The sequence below is a fragment of the Crocodylus siamensis genome, chromosome 1, assembly GCF_052110815.1.
Source record: "Crocodylus siamensis isolate JL-2025a chromosome 1, ASM5211081v1, whole genome shotgun sequence".
Lineage (NCBI taxonomy): Eukaryota > Metazoa > Chordata > Crocodylia > Crocodylidae > Crocodylus > Crocodylus siamensis.
In genome coordinates, this window is record NC_143395.1 from 385,310,463 (window position 1) to 385,326,894 (window position 16,432).

The 16,432-nt window shown below is 43.2% G+C and overlaps 1 protein-coding gene across 2 annotated transcripts in view; it reads left to right on the plus strand.

The window, feature by feature from the left end:
- The first annotated feature begins 64 nt into the window (after positions 1 to 64).
- MICU2 (mitochondrial calcium uptake 2) overlaps positions 65 to 16,432 on the plus strand; it is a 245,141-nt gene continuing 228,773 nt past the window's right edge. For both annotated transcript variants that reach the window (XR_016439323.1, XM_090028979.1), the window contains exon 1: positions 65 to 302. Coding sequence is in view for 1 of the 2 variants with exons in the window: in XM_090028979.1 (XP_089885105.1) it covers positions 111 to 302 (192 nt within the window). In the remaining variant the exon portion in view is untranslated. The remainder of the gene's footprint in view (positions 303 to 16,432) is intronic.

Here is a 16,432-nt window from a genome sequence, read left to right on the forward strand (position 1 = left end):
TGCTGTCTCCTCCCAACTGAGGGCAAAGGGCAAAGGCTTCACTCCGCCAGGGCGCATCCTCACTAGCGGGCCGAGGGCAGCCGTTGACGTTCACAGCCGTTTCCGGGAAGATGGCGGCGTGGAGAGCAGCGGTGGTTGCGGCAGCCCGGCGCTGCCGGGTGTCCGGCTTGAAGGCGCCCCGGGCGCGGCAGCGTGGTCCTGGCCGTTGGACGGCCGCGGCGGTGGCCGCGGCGGGCGGTGCGTGGCTGGCGGCGGGCGGCGGCTGGCGCGGGGCGGACCGGCTCCTGGCGGTGCTGGCTCAGGTGAGTGAGGGACGGCCGCGGTGCAGGTGCCGGTGCCGCCTGGCCTCGGCGCTGGGGCTCGGCTCGGCGCCCCTTGGTGCCAACAGGTGCACCCGGGCCGGGTCCTGACGGACGGAGCCGCCGCGAGGAGGGCGCGGCTGGCCCTAGCCACTGACTCGGGCCCGGTCACGGCCGGGGGCGACACGGGCTGCCCACACGTGCAGCCCCCGCCGGCCGCGCCGCTTCCCCGGCACCGCCGAGGCTTGGCCCTGGGGGTTGCCGGGCGCTGACTCTGGCCTGCCTTGGAGGGTGGCGGGCTCTGGGGGCCTCTCACCTGGTGTGAGAATGGCAGGGCAGTGCCGGTGCCACATGCATTCCCCCTCAACCCTGCCTTCCCACTTGAGCAGGAGCTCCTTTCACTGAGTTTTGCTGCCCTGGCGATCCCTCGATTGGAGGATGGTCTCTGCCAGGCTCATTGATGGGTCTTGAGGCAACTGAAGAGACAGACCTATCTGCAGAAGTTTTCACAGGGGAAAGAAAGTAAGCCAAAGGCTGGAGTTTCCCTCTTTTTTCCCCTTTGAAAGCATCACCCCTGGGCATCAAAGGTTATCATCAGGGTACTACTAACAACAATAAAGCCTTCTGCAAGCTCCAAAATCTCACTGTCCATATTTGTTCTTTTCAGTTTCAGTGGCTCCCTTTTTTTCCCCTCTGCTTTCCCTTTGGAAATGAAATTGACCTGTCATTTTAAGCATGTTTTTAATTAAAGGACTATTTCAAGGGCAGTAAATCTCAATGGAGCCTACTGGTGTTAAAGTATACTGATAAAAACTCCTGTGGATTTCAGTGAGATTAGACTCCTAACACTCTAACGGTGGGGGGGGACTACAAATAATTCTTCAAGTATGATAGGGTGTTCCCCCAGAAATTTGTATTTATCTTGGAACACTATGATACCACAGTGATGGGGAAAACCTTACCACTTTATATAATATATGCCTTGTGTACGCAGTGTGCATGTATGTGCATGTCTGTGTGCATCAATATAGATACATATATTTGCAAATGTTTCTATACATGCACCAACGTGAGTAAATTTAGGGAGATAAAGGGCATACTTGGTAAAAAAAAAAAAAAAAAAATTTCACCCAAGGGCTGTATTTCCAAGTGGACAACCATCTCCTCAGGTCACTCTGAAATCAACCTATGTCAGTTGTTTTGAAAATACCCATCTGCATCCAGATAACTTTAAAAATCTCACAAGTTCCATTTTTTCCAAAAGTGCTATAGTCTTTTTGCAATGTTGTTTGTTGGGGTTACATACCTACTCTTTTGTCCCTCCATTCTGTGTTCCTGAGTGTCAGAAATGTCTGAGAGTTCTGACCTGGGAGCAATTCAAGAACAAAAAAATTGTAGTCCTCTTAACTTCTTCTATTAAATACTAAATACACTGATTTGTAGACAGTTATGTAAAGCTCAGGTTTTTTGGCTTTTTCTTGAGTACAGAGATATTAGCATTTTGTAAGGGTTGCAGTTCTTATTGTGGAGAAATGACTTTTTTTCTTCTTTTTGTTATGTTGAGGTTCTGGGAGATAATTTTATAAATTGTTAATTGTGAAGAAGGGAAATTGCTGAGATCTGCTAGCATTCAATAATTTAGCTTGGGTTAATCTGAACATTTTTTAATTGCTGAAAATGAAATAATTTTCTGTAAATTTAAACAAAATTCTGTGCCACTTACGGGTAAGATTTCTGTACACAACCTGTAGTGAATTCTGCCCAGATGAGTATATAGATCTCTCTGAAGCTGTAGGAGCTGACTGTGGAAATTGTGACTGCGAGGCATAGAAAGGACTAAAATAAAAGAAAAAAATGGGGTTATAAATCTCTGGACTGGAGGCAGAGATGGATTTGAGCATTGCATGTTTCCTTCCTATAGTACATCATTAGATTCTATGTCTAGGTCTGTAGAAGTAAAACTCGAAAATATTCAGAAACAAAAATTTGCATGGGGATAACAATTACAGATTTATTTGTGTTGCGGAACTACTTTTGTAGTAGTCTCTCAACTAATCAATCAATAATTTAAAAATCAGGCTTGTAATGAAAAATAAACTAGAATTTATTTAAACGTTTCATAGTTCTGCCAGGCACCTCTTATGAAAGCCTTGCACTTAATTTTCAGATGTTTAGACTGGTGCTCTGCAACATTTCCTGGTTTTCTTCCACATCTTTTCCTTTTTTCATTCCTTCTGCAGCTGTGCATGTGTTCAACTTGTAGCATGTGAATTAACTGGTAAAGAATAGTGATGGCTAGTTGAGGTACCTCTGTTAGTGACACTATTTAAGAATGACCTGATCTAATCATTAAAATTACATACCACAAACATAGCTTTGTTAATTGTAAGATTATACAATACAATGTCAATGGATGCTCACAATAGCTAATGTTAGGCATGTGCATCCATCTTTGTAGGATCAGGGTCTAATGTTTTGTCAAGTGTACCCTATTCAAGAGCTGTAGAAAGAAAATTTCAATATATAAACATTTGGCAAATACAGGCTTTCCATGGCAAGTACACTATGTGCTCAAAGCTAGTTCTAAAAAATCTCAGCTGTATTACAGATACCCCATTTGTCTTTCTTTGGAAAAACTACTCCTTTATCATTTTGTTAAAGTGAACAAAAAATAACTCTGGAACCTATGTTATTCCTTCATCTCAAGTGAACTTTACTGTTAACAGATTTGCAAAACAGCCCTGATCCTGACTTTAGTGGGGCTATTATTCAGTCCATAAAATAAAGAATATTCATAAGCATTTGCAGGGTCAGGATCACTGTTTCTGTTTCTCTTTTGTGAGCTGCGTTCCACATCCTAGCATCTTATACTGTTTATTGTGTTAAGCCAGTTTCCAATCTCTTTTGAGCTATGACCCTACTCGAGGTCAGTTTGTAAACCCACTTCCAGTCTGAGCCTATCTACGATAATGGACTTTCTGTGGGCCCTATAAACCCACTTGCAAGCGTTGTAGCCCCTAGTTTGAGAACTGTTGTTCTAATTCGGCGGGGGTTGGGGAGGGATTCTTACAATGAGATCTGTTTTCTTCATAGAGACACTTCTTTGTTTTTCTTCTTTTGTTTCTGTCTGTGGTAATCTCTTTTAGTTGCACTACACAACTGTCTTGGTTTGCTAGGCAGTAGTAGATTTGTTATGGAGTTTTGCCTCTGCAGTTAGTGGCATTAAAGTGCCTGATATACATTGAAAATCCTAAGCTAAAGTAACTTGCTTATTAGTCACCAGGGCTCATTGTTTCCTCTGATTTTAAAAAAAAATTGCAAATTTTCTGATTAAAACCACAAAATTCACAATTAAAATGAAACTCCACACACACTCTTTTTGTCAGTTAAACACAATGTTTTATTGATATTTACAATTTTAAATCAACTTGGAAACCTACCAGTGCCTCAATCACTTTTTAATAAAATAACGTCTAAGCACAGTAAAAGTTCTATTAACTGGCACCTTACAAGCCGGCATGCTCTATTAACTGGAATGCTGACTTGTAAGGTAAAGTGAAACCAGAAGTGCCCACAGTGGCACTTCTGGTTTCACCAAGCTCCCACGGCCCAGGGGAAAGCAGCCTGCGCTGCCAAAACCCCATGGCCAGGGGGCATAACAGGCTGTGTGGGGCCCACCTCCCTGTCCTGCAGTGCCCACAGGGCCAGCAGGAGGGTCAGTGATGCTACAGGAGGGGCAGTGACGCCCAAGAAGTGGCGGCCCAAATAGGCAAGGATGCCTGTTTGGGCCACTCAATTAACTGGCGTATTTTGTTATCTGGCATCCCCCATTCTCGGGGGATGCCGGATAACAGAGCTTTTACTGTACCTATAAATTTTGGTATTTGATGTTTGGGTTTTTTATCATGGAAAATCAGAGCACCCCCTGCACCCTTCACTCATAGAAGGCAGGTCCAGGCCCTTCACGCCCAAGCCATCCATAGCCCTTCTGCCTTTTATTTCCCACCCCAGCCCTGCCAGAGGGGGCTTCCAGCTGTCAGGGCTGCAGGGTCAGGGACCTGGGACTGCAGCCCCCTACCCCCCACAGCATTGCCTGAGCAGGAGGTGGCAGCTGCTGCAGCATAGTGGAGCACAGAGCCTGGCTTCCCCACTCCTCCGCCCCCACCCCCATGGGCAGCAAGACTGGCAGAACAGAACCCATGGGGGACAGGTGCGGGCTGCCTGCTTCAGTTTCAGGAACAGGGAGAGGGAGGGGTAGGGGGAGGCAGATCCCTACTGCTGCACGGTTGTGTGCCCCTTCCTCGCCCTGCACCCATGTGCGGCACAACCACACTCTGCCATTCCCACTGCTGCCAGATGATTAGGGGATGTGTCATCAGGGCAGTACAGAGCTCACAGCAGGAAGGAGCTTCCCTGCTCTGCTAGACTGCCAAGGCCTCAGGGGAGGGCAGCAGAGGGTGGAGCCCGAGTCCACAGCAGGTAGCCCACCCCTGGCCCATGCACAGATCTGCGGGGTAGGGATCCTCCCTTACCCTCCAGGAGTGCATGCAATGGTGGGGAGCTGGCTGCATCCCCCCGCCCCCTGGACAAGCTGCTTATAGCCCCATCTCACTCGGCACCAGAGCCCTGAGGCCACTCATTCTGGCCCTGGGCCCCAGGTCCCAAGTACTGCCCATTTGGGCAACAGCCCCAGCCCTGCCCAACTCCCTGTTTCCCTGTGGGTGCCTCAGTTCCTTCCCCCCCCCCCCCCAACTTACCTGCAGGAGCTGCTCCCTAGGCTGCCTTGGAGCCACATGCATAAACATGCACATGGTACCCCCTACCTGACCACTCTCCTCCTGTTCTCCCCAGCCCCTTGCAGACTAAAACTCTGCCAGCCTGCAGAACACTCTTTGCAAAACTGCGAAGTCCACATGATTCTCTTGTTAAAATAAAAAATCCACATTTTCCTCAGGTAAAACAGGAAATCCATGTTTTTTTTCCATGGGAAATGAAAAACCTGGATCCCTGCTTATCACCAATTAGCCCTGCAGCCAGCCATTTCTACTATATGGCTATACTTTTCTCAGTGAGTCTAATTACAGCTTCCAAATAAGATGTGCTAAACTTTTATCAATGTATCTAGTGATAAAAAAATGCATAGTGCCTTTATACTGTTTGAAAAAGACAAAATGAGTAGAAGCCACATTTTTACCATCGCAGGCTTCTTCTGGGGCAAGCCTTACAGGAAACATCTGTAAAACTGCCCTCTGAAGTTTCCTTCAAAAGCCACAGAACTGCAGGAATTCCAGAAAGTGTTGTAATCCATAGGGTAGTCGCAGAGAGACTGGCATAAATTAGGCATAAATTATTAGTTTATCTAGGTTATGCCAGGCACCCTGAAGTACCCAGGATTGGGAGGATGGGAAAATGGTTTAAAGCCTTCATTTCCTTTTTTTTCCTCCTCTCAGACTGTGCATATTCTATGTTGTGCTTCTGAGAGGTGCAGCCGAGAGTCAAAACGTTCTCTGTCTAGTCGGTGTGAAGCAAGTACTTTTGCTGTGTGAATGCAAAATGTGAATTGTCTTTAAAGTAAAACAGTTCCTTTGTATTGTTTAACACTTAAATTGATTTTTCTGTGTTCAATCAGTAGGACTTAAATGTGTGTGAAAGTTGTAGTTTAAACCAATAGGAATTTTTTTTTTCTGGTTAAGGTCCATGAGAATGGTACCTTTTTTATTTTATATTTTGTTTTTAACGTTGCATTGTTCCTGCAGTGTAAACCTGTATTTTGGATGTTGTTATGCCAAACCACATGAGAAAAAATAACTTAGATAATTGACAGCAAAAATGTGTAAAATATTTTTTTTTAATTGGCTGAAAGATTTTTTTAAAAAAAAAAAATAATATGATAAAAAAAATCTGAGAGAGTAGTTATTCTAACCTGTAGTACACTTGGAGCCAGTTGGTGGCCTTAGTTATGCTCATGAAGCTTCCAAGTCACATTTTCTCCTATAGCGCACTTTATTATTATTATTAGCCAATTGCCCATCAACAATGATGGGAGTGGGTGGGGATGGAGCCCCGTATCCGCCCCCATCCTGTCCGGACCCGCTCCCCCCTTCTCCGCTGTGGTGGCAGGGGGAGGAGAGGAGCGGGCCTGATTCAGGGGGTGTAGGGGAGGATCAAGCCTAAGGGAGAAGCCAAGGAGGGGGGGAGCAGCAGTGGGAGGATGAGAGAAGCAGGCTTCGTACCCATGTGGGAGAGAGGGCATGGGGGAGGTATGGGCCTGGGACCAAAGTGAGGAGGGGAGGCCCGCTCCTCCCCTTCCCTTCCCCTACCACTACTGTATCGGGCTATGCCCAGTGCTCCCGCCTACCCCCTCCACTGCCATGGTGGGCCAGCTTCTCCCCCGCCCTCGGGCCCACCCCCACATTGGGTCCAGACTCACTCCTCCCTTCCTCCCACTGCCATCACGACAACCTGGGCTCACTATTTTCCACTCCTCCGCACTGCCGCAGTACACCCATTTCTCCCCCTACCACTACCCTGTCAGCCCTGCAGGAGGCGCTGGCAGAGGTGTGGCAGGGCAGGCTGAGGCCACCAACGGTGCCCTCACCCCATGCCTCTGCCGCTACGTCCAGGGAACATGGGGAGGAAGGGGGACAAGGCCATGGAAAATATTCCATGTAATATAGAAACACTTTTCAGTGAAAATGCAATTGTATTGTATAAGACTCCTGGAACTCTTGTCAGCAGGTTACTTCCTTGCTACAATCAAAACTATATTAAAATAGAAGTACAGATTTAAGGCAGATACTTGAACAGGCTTTTGAAGTCTGGTTCGGTTCGATTTTGATATAATCCCTTCTCCTACATGGCCAAATCAGAAATGACAGTTGGAGAAGCTTGTAGGTCTTGGGTGAACCTCATGTTTGGATGTGACTAGTACTTAAACTTTACCAAGCATGCAGATCAGGTATAATAAGAATCTGATTTGTAAAATAAACTCAAGTACAGATAATTGAATTGCTGGTATTTTGACAGGATTGTGGCCATTTAAAGTAAGGGCTGGTTTCCTTTGGTGCCACCTGATCATTTTTGTCCCTACCTGAAGGCAGATATTGGGGCCCTCACATCATCCACTGATGCTTTTAAATCTTCTTTCCACTGAAGAATCCCAAAAAATCAGCTCAGGGAGGCAGATTCTGGATTTAATTCCAGATTTGTTAGTTACAGATTACTTTAGAAATGCCACAAGTCACACTTCAGCACAACGCTGAAAGGCTCATGGTTGACATCCAGTGCTCTGTAGAAGTTATTTCTTGCCAGCCTGTGGTAGCAGCCTTCTAGTAACTAACTACAGGTTTCCCTCACTTTATGCTGTACACGCATTCCTGGAAAATGATGCATAACTCAAATTCACATAAAGGGAACCCACTTTACAATGTAACAAATAGGGGTACGTTCCAAGGCCTCAGCTGTACTGACCTCCCAAACCCATTTTGATGACTTTTACAAGACAATTTTGGTGCTCACCAACAGCACACAAGCACAGGGCATCATCATAATGGGGATGGCAACTACAGATGCACATGCCACAGACAGTGAGGGAGGAGCACAGATCCATACAGGAGACTATTTTGGTGCATGTCACTCCCACGGTGCACTGCACAAAGCAGCTGACTGCAGGCTTCCACCACACCAATCACATAAGAGTGAATTTACCTTGTATATAACAAATTTTTGGTATTAAAAGGGTCCTTGTATAAAAGTGAATTCACACATACAGAACCCGCATAAGACAAGGGAAACCTGTACTTTGCTTTACTCAGGAGTTTATTGCTGCTATACTTATTGTTCATTTTCAAACGTAATGAAATATATATTGCAAAACATGTCTTAGGTAATGGCAAGGCAGTTGGTGTCCTGGACCAGGGGACACCATATTTTCAAGTGGTTGGGCTGGAATGATTTGGCTCTGGTTGAAGGTAGGCTGCTGCTTCTCCTTGCTGCTTAACCACAGCACAGCATGGGTGAAGTACCCAGCCACCCAGCTCCGGCTGCTGTGCAGCATGGTATGGCACAAGTGAAGCCTCCTGCCACTGAATGCTGCTGGAGCCCCTGGCTTTGCTACGTGGGCTATAGGTTGCTGACCTGTGCGGCACAAAATAAGTACTTTTGGTTTTCCTACCAAATAGTTACTAGAATGTGTTTCTGTGAAACACACATAGCATAGCAATCTGAAAATGTGAGATGTATATTATGCAAAGAAAAAAAAATCCTTAAAATTGTGTTCTTATCTCTGTTGATGGTAGAGAAGCAAAGTCTGTATATGACAACAGTGTTAATTATTGCTTGGAATTAGTAGTAACAATATCAAATTGATTAATGCTTTGTGAGAGAGAGGAAGGATTGCAATACACATGGAAAATAACTAATTGATGTATTTTCACATTTTTCAGATAAGTATAGTCTATGACTATATTTGATACAAATTTTTAATAAAAACCATTTGTATTCTTTGCAACTAAGACTTACTGACTAAATATATTACCCCATGGAATTCTTTTTTCTTTTTTCTTTTTTGTTTTTTTGCATGCCAGGTTTGATTGACCATAAATTTTTTTTTTTTTTTTAAATGACACAGGAACCAACCTTCCAAGCAGCTAAACTTCTTGATAGTATTATGGCCTTCTCATTATTTTCTATTTCAATTAATAGTACCCCAGAGTTACGGAAATATATTCCTTACAGTGTAAAATAGCTATTATACCTTTCTTCAGTAAATATAAATGTCTCTGTTCAATAGAGATCCCTGGAATGAGATTCTCATTTAGCTCTTAATCCTTTTTTAGGTACTTGTATCTTTCTGAAATTTTCTTTTGTGCAGCTAACCAGAGTAACCCTAGCTACCTCTTGTTTAATTCTATATTTCAGCATGTTTTGGAAATATTGCATGTATCAGATATCCACTAAGTCTAAATCAATAATCAGGAAATTAAATATATCACAAACATCATGCTCTGCATTAGTGACATACAGACATTGTCATGCTGTATGCTCAGAATAGAACATAGAGTAGTAAGTATGGAATCTGTAGGGCAATGATGTTGTAATTAATTATAGACTCAAATATTACTTATGGGTGTGCATTTGTTTCACAACTTTAAATACATGGTATCCATTTCAGCTTTTTGAGTGTGAGATATTTATAACCTAAAGTTTTGGCTTTGAAAATGTTTACATTTACTCCCCTCTGTGGGTGCAGAGAGATTCTTTGTACAGGTTTTTTCATTGATATTAAAACAACATGATGTCAAGTCTAATCTTAGAGGTCAGGGTTAAATCTGAACCATCTTTAGTTTGATCTGTAACCTTCTTCTCAGGATTTTCACTGTTCCTGTATGACCTGCATAGCAAAATAAATAATTCAATTAAATGTTCTTGCTGGACAGACTGATCTCTGTGGACAAACCTGTTAAATTGGGGACTAATTTGTATGCCTTTAGAGTTTTTAAACCATTTTGCCCTGCCCCCCCTTCCAATATATACAATACAATATATGGCTTTTGGTTTCATACTCTTGTGAACAGGTAAGTCAACAAATTATCAGGATTCTTTCTTTTCCAAGGACCTGCAGAAGAAAGAAGGTTCTTTGATCCCCATGTGAACTGTTTGCTAATCTCCTGTTTTAAGAAAATGAGGAGATGCATGTAAATAAAATACTGAGTATGAGGGACCCAAAGACTTGCTGTGGCAATACTAAAATTTTCCTCAACAAACTATTTCAGGTACTTTTGAAATATGCTTCATGGCAAAAGATGATGCAGAAAACCTGCTTCCTTTCTGGTCACTGTACTAGAATGAAACATTGTTCAACCCCTACTAGATTCACCAACACTAACAAAACAGGAGGATTTTCTTTATGATCTTAAAGTAGGTTTCCATCTGTATTGCAAAAGCAAAACAGTTTCTGGGCCAAGAAATAGCCAGTTTTCCTGACAAGCGGGCTAAATCAAAATTTAGTAGATGACATGGTAAACTTTCAGGCCTCAACTTTCTGTATGCAAAGCATAATCAACTAGAGGATATAACTTTTTTTTTTCTTTTCCTGTGTCATTACTTATAAACTGTGGTGAGTTGTTACTTATCCTGCCTGAAAACTTTTGTTAGCTAGGGTTGGCATTAACTTTTCCACAAAAAGGGTCAGTTGTGCACACACAGTAGCATCAATTTTCAGGTCATTATTGCAATGTGACTGTATGGCTCCAACACAGTGACACTGCACCACTGCTTCCTGCAGTTCTTGACATGAAGGATTAGTCCAGGGGTAATGAGGCTTTCCCAGCAGCTGGAATAACTGCTTGAACAGCTAGTAACCAGGTGTAGGCTACTAGGGTAGTTCAGAAGTGGCACAGATTTGCACTAAGTGAACCAGTGAATCCCACAGATGGGACTGCAGATGTGGGTTCCCTTTTTTGCTTTTTACATGAGCGTGACTGGATTGAAGACTGATGCTGATCCTCTGAGAGAGCCTTTTTCTTCTTCTTTCCCTCCAATTGACCTGGATCAAGAATGAAACTGGAAATTTTTTCTACGCTGATTTCCTAGCTTTTCTGTAAAAATGAAGAGGGAAGTATTCTTTAATAACAGGATTCGGTGTCTTCCCCACTAGATTATACCTGACCTTATTCTCTACATTTTAATATTTTTGCTGACTCCAAGTGGGTTGAATTTTTTGTAGTGTTTCAGCAAGACACTGGCAAAAGCAATCAACTGTGACCCCTGTCTGAGATAGGTGAGTGAAGTCTGTACACAGGCTGTACCTTCTTGCCATTGCTCTTGCAAGCATTAATTACACATTGAACCAGAAAGCAAAGAGTAGAGCCTTGGACTACTGATACATCAGATGGACTTTGGGACAGAAAAGCAGTTCCTAGGACTACTTTCTTGGCTTTTTTTGAAAGAGGCTTGAAGGCCTTAGAATGACACCATTCTAATCATGGCCGAGCGTATGGCTATTAGAGGTAGCTGATAGATGTAATAAATCAGTATGGACAATTATTGTTGTTTGTTTGTTTTTTTGGAGGTGGGGTGGAGGCATTCTTCAGCAGGCGAGCGCCTTAATTCTTCTTCAGGGAAAAAAAACCCTGCAGTCTTTATCTATACTGCAGTCTAAAAGCCAATTCACCCAGATCAAGAAAGTAAATATTTCCAATTTCAACAGTTTTCCCAGGAAGTGTTCTCTAATAATGGGAGTCTGAATCTTCCTCACTAAATTATACCTATCACAATGTTCTAAGTATGCTTTATATTCAATTATTCTGAAACTCCTTGTTTCAGGGAGCAATACTGACATATTCAACACAATGATCCAACTCTGGTTACTGTGCATTTATATAGTGCTTGTACTAATTAAATGCACAGTAACCACTATGCATTATTGAATGTGTAGGTGCTCTTAGTGTGTCTGGTCCTTCACGTTTTCTAGTTTAATTAAGGGTTCTATATAAACTTATGTTTACCCGCCTCATGCTAACTTTGTTCCACTCTCATTTTTCTTTCTTCATCTGTTGATTGTATATTGCATTTCTTTTTCTTTGTCAGTTTTAGGCCAAAATGAAAAGAATAAGCTGTCATAGCATATCTGTATGACTTCTGATTACTGTCTGATGAAAAATGACTTGAAAATAGTATCTATTATCTACTAGAGTTGTCGAAGTGAGCACTTATTTTTTTCAATGCCCAGTTCCAAAGTCCTTCTTGTTATTCAGTCTGTTTGGCTACATGCATCCTTTTCTAAAACTTTTCAAGGATTATAAACAGATATCAAAACTATAAAAAGCCCACAATGGAAAGGAGATTGGTAGACAGCTGTAGCGTAGCTGATGTAAGAGTTTTTCTTTAGTTGTGCTTCTGAGACTCCCTTATAATAGTCCATAGATTTTCATTTCTTCTTTAAGAAGGCACAGTCAAGCTGGTAACTGGGGAGGGGTGGTTTATAATGCTTCACTGTTCTAAATTGTTTGCAGGCATGCAATGCCCTCCTAATTAGCACAGTATGTTAGAATGTTTTCTTAAGACCATGTGAACTAAGGAAGGTACTGGGATAGTGGTGTCATGCTGGAATCATCTGCCTATCTTTATGGTATTTTGCATGCTTTGGATACTGAAAAGCATCCACTATGGTGCTAAACTGATAAAGAGAATACAGCTTTACAGGTGACATATTTGGAGGTAACTGATTCTGAATGGCAGATCCAGGCAGGCACACCATGGTATTTCAGTAAAGATGGGAACAGGAGCAGGCGCAACGACCTCTCAAGAGCAAAAAGAATAAACTCAGATATAATAGTCTGTGTAGTAAACATGTTTTACAACCAGAACTTCCAGCAGCAATGGAAATTGTTATGGAAGTTAATGTGAGGCAAAGGCTTTAATTTTCAATTAGGAAGCTTGGCTGCAGATACCAAGAAAAATTGGCCTTCATAGCTACAATTGGAGGTTAAAGGCAAGGGACATTGGTCCTAGATATGAAACTGTTCTTCACCAAATTATTTTCAGTTACTTAATAGGTTCCTCCACCCACCCCTTTGGAAATAGTTCTTCTCGACTACACTAAAAAATTGTAGGTTTAATTTTAACGCTGTTTGCAGTTCCGTGACTTTTTTTTCTTAATGGTTTGTGCACCAATATAGATCCAGAAACAGTTTCTCAAAATAATTCAGAGAAACTTTACTTCAGATTTGCTGGAAGTTATCTTCCTGAAACTGTGTTGAAAACACTTTGTACTTTACTAACTTTTTTTAATGTGAAACTGCAACAGCTGCTTAAAAAATGTTGGATATATTTTTATCGTGAACCTTGGATTTGGAAAGAAATATTCCATATTCTGATGGATTTCTACAGAAATCATTCTTGTAGGCCTTGGATGTTTAAATGTACCTCAAAAGCAAATGAATAATGTCAATAGCCACTGAGGGAATCTGTAGATGTGCAGGACATCTGCTCCAATGCACTGTAATTGCAACGTATCACAGCTGACTTGATCTAATTAGCTAATTAGCACACTCCAGCAGCCTTGGCATTTCATGTGTTCAGTGTCCCCATGTTTCCAAATGGTGGCAGGAGCTCATCAAATAAACTTCAGTTAACATACCCCTTCCATTCCACCCTTTTGAAGCACGGGACAGTGAATACATGAAACATTGTGGGCGCTTTAATTAGAGCAGCTCCGGAGCCACTCTAACTAAAGTGCGCTCCCTCCCACACCCAGAGAACATATAAAGGCAGCCTTAAGAATTTCATAAATTCCATTTGTGCACAGCTGAGTTGGCTCTACAACAGCAGTTCCCAAACCTGGGTTGCAACTCAAATGAGGGTCACGGGGGCAATGCTGGTGGCGCCGCACATAAAAGATGAGTCATGCCATGTGCTGGGAGCTTCCCCACCCCCACTGAACTTTGCTTCCAGAAGTGGGTCGCAGAAAAAGAAAACGTTGAGAACCACTGCTCTACAGCATGAAGATGCTTTGCCTTACCCTAATTTGAATTTCACCTGAAATAGTTTTCTTAGAACCACACCTCCAAATTATTAGGCTGTGCAAGCTGTTAATTTGTCCTATTTAAGTAAAAAAATAAATAAACCTTGGAACTTTACTTAAATCTGACAGCCTTCCGTGTTACGGCTCACAATGGCTTTTAAGGTTTGATTTACATATTTGTCTAATAACTCGGTTTCTTGCAGCTTGTGGTTATAGAAACAAATATTTAAATTGTCTAACAAATCAAAATAGTCAGATATCTAATTTTTGATTCATGATTGTTATTCTGTACATTTGTTACTACAGTGTTTTTTCCTTTTCAGCTAAAATACCTGCTCCTTTTCCCCATAGGTTGCTAGGTATGCTGTATTATCCACATAAAACTAGTCATCCATTCTCTCCACCTGTCCTCCAGAAACTTGCCCAAGACAAGTTTTAAGTGATGTAATAAACCTTAATTTGAGTATTTGTATCTGAACATCAAGGCCTGCAGAAAATGAATTGGCAAAAAAAAGTAATGCTTCTGTTTCTAATTAAGAAGAAAACCCCCAAACTTTAAATTTCCTGCTCAGTTGATACTGCAGAGTACCCATGATGGCTCAAGTGTCCAAAATGAATTTTCTTAGAATAGAGTTCAGAGTTGCTTTTCTCTTATTCTGAATATGCCTGTTGGAGTAAGAACATTCCGTACAACTTGCATAAAAATCTTGTAGGAAATTATTAACATATTTAAATTATTAACATATTTTTTCTCAGCTGCTGTTAAATTTGGAAAGCTGACAATATCTTAATGCCAAATACTATTTGCACTGTTTTTCTTTTAATTTTGAGCTTCATTCTTATTCTCATTTACAAGCAGAAATGCAAAAAAATTAAATTGTAAAGGAATTTCTATGCATCAAAAATAGTTCAGAAATTACACTTAGATATAAAATTGATAATACAGAAGGTTCCAGGTAGTAGGTTCACATAAAAGCATGGAACTCACTTTTCAACGCATTGTCAGATAACTTTATGTAGCCCCCTCTAGGTAAAGCTATTTTGTAGAGGTGCACCAATAAAGATTTTTTAGGCTGATACTGATGGCCGATTTATTAACAAGCTATCTTGGCCAACACTGATCCAATTGTCGATTTTGCTGTGTGGAGATCAGTGCCCAGCTGGTAAGTCTGGTGGGGAGGCGCCAGGGGGAAGGAAGGGGGCATGGGGAGCAGATTGAGGTCCTTGCAGTGAGGGATGGAGTGGGGCAGGGGTAGGTGCTGCCTAGGTGGGGCACAGGATGGAGCTACAAGCAGCTTGTCCGGGGGAGGAAGGGGTGCCTCCTGCTGCGATGTGCACCCCTGGGGGAGGAATGGTGAGCATGTGTGCCCCCTCCCCAGATCTGTGCAAAGGGTGAGGATGGGTTGCCATTATGGGCTGGGGCCAGGCACTGTGCCGGCTTCTTCCTGGCAGGGGGCAGGGGTTGGGCCACAGCTGTGCTCACGGTGGATGGCAACGGCACTGGGAGAGGGGCTACAGGGGGGCTATGGCAAATTTTGGGGTGGCTGTGGTGCCCCCCCCATAACCCATCCTCCCAACACCGCTGCTGCCCCTGAACACAGTTCCTACCCACCCTCCCACCCCCACTAGGAAGAGCCTGGTACCACCCCAGCCCACAGCAGGAGCCCACTTTCACCCTGCGCACAAATCTGGGGGCACATCCTGTGCTGCCTTGGCAGGGTTCACACAGTGGCAGGAGCCACCCCCCCTTTCCTGTCCCCCTAGATGAGCCACTTGCAGCTCCATCCCATGCCCCTACCGACCCAGTTGTGTAGCTCCTGCCCTTGCCCCACTCCCTCCCTCACTGCAGGGGGCCTCTATCTGCCCCTAATGCCCCTTTCTCCCACAGACTTACTGGATAGACACTGCACTCCATGCTGCTGGGCTGCATTCCTGGCCGTATGCATGCTGCAGCTGTGCCCATGCACACTGCATTTATCAGCGACATTATTGATCATATCAGCCAAAAGCCAATTGCCAATAATGTTAATTTACCTTTTATCAGGGGCAATATGATATGGACTGATGTATCGGTGCTCCTCTGCCATTTTAACCATTGGGAACTTTGTCTTCACATTATACATTTACATATAAAAACATATATGTGATTGCAGAGAGCAAGTATCACTATCCATTTCTGCCCGACAAGGGTATTAACTAAGCCAACAGACATCACATAGGTTAGAAATCCCATGCTGCTTATTGAGGTAAGTTGCATGTCACATTCAGCATAATGTTCACATTTGTGCCTCTTCATGAGGCTTTGTTTGCTCTTGTGTCCTTCTCAGAGCTGGCGCCTTTTTCACCTTGCATTTTCCATTCAGTCTAAAATTGCTGCAAAATGGAACCCATTTCAGTTTTCCCTCTGTAACAGTCGTGGCATGGTCTACCTTTCTGTATTAGTTAAGTGTTGATTCAAGTAGTGGTGCTTAACCTTAACAGCCCTGCAGGCTGTCGGAGTGGGGCAGGGCCAGTCCACAAAGCAAATCCTTTGTTGTGGGGTTGCTCCTAGGGTCTGATTCAACTTGAACTTGGCACACCCTCAGAGTTGGGTCAGTCTGAGAGTGTG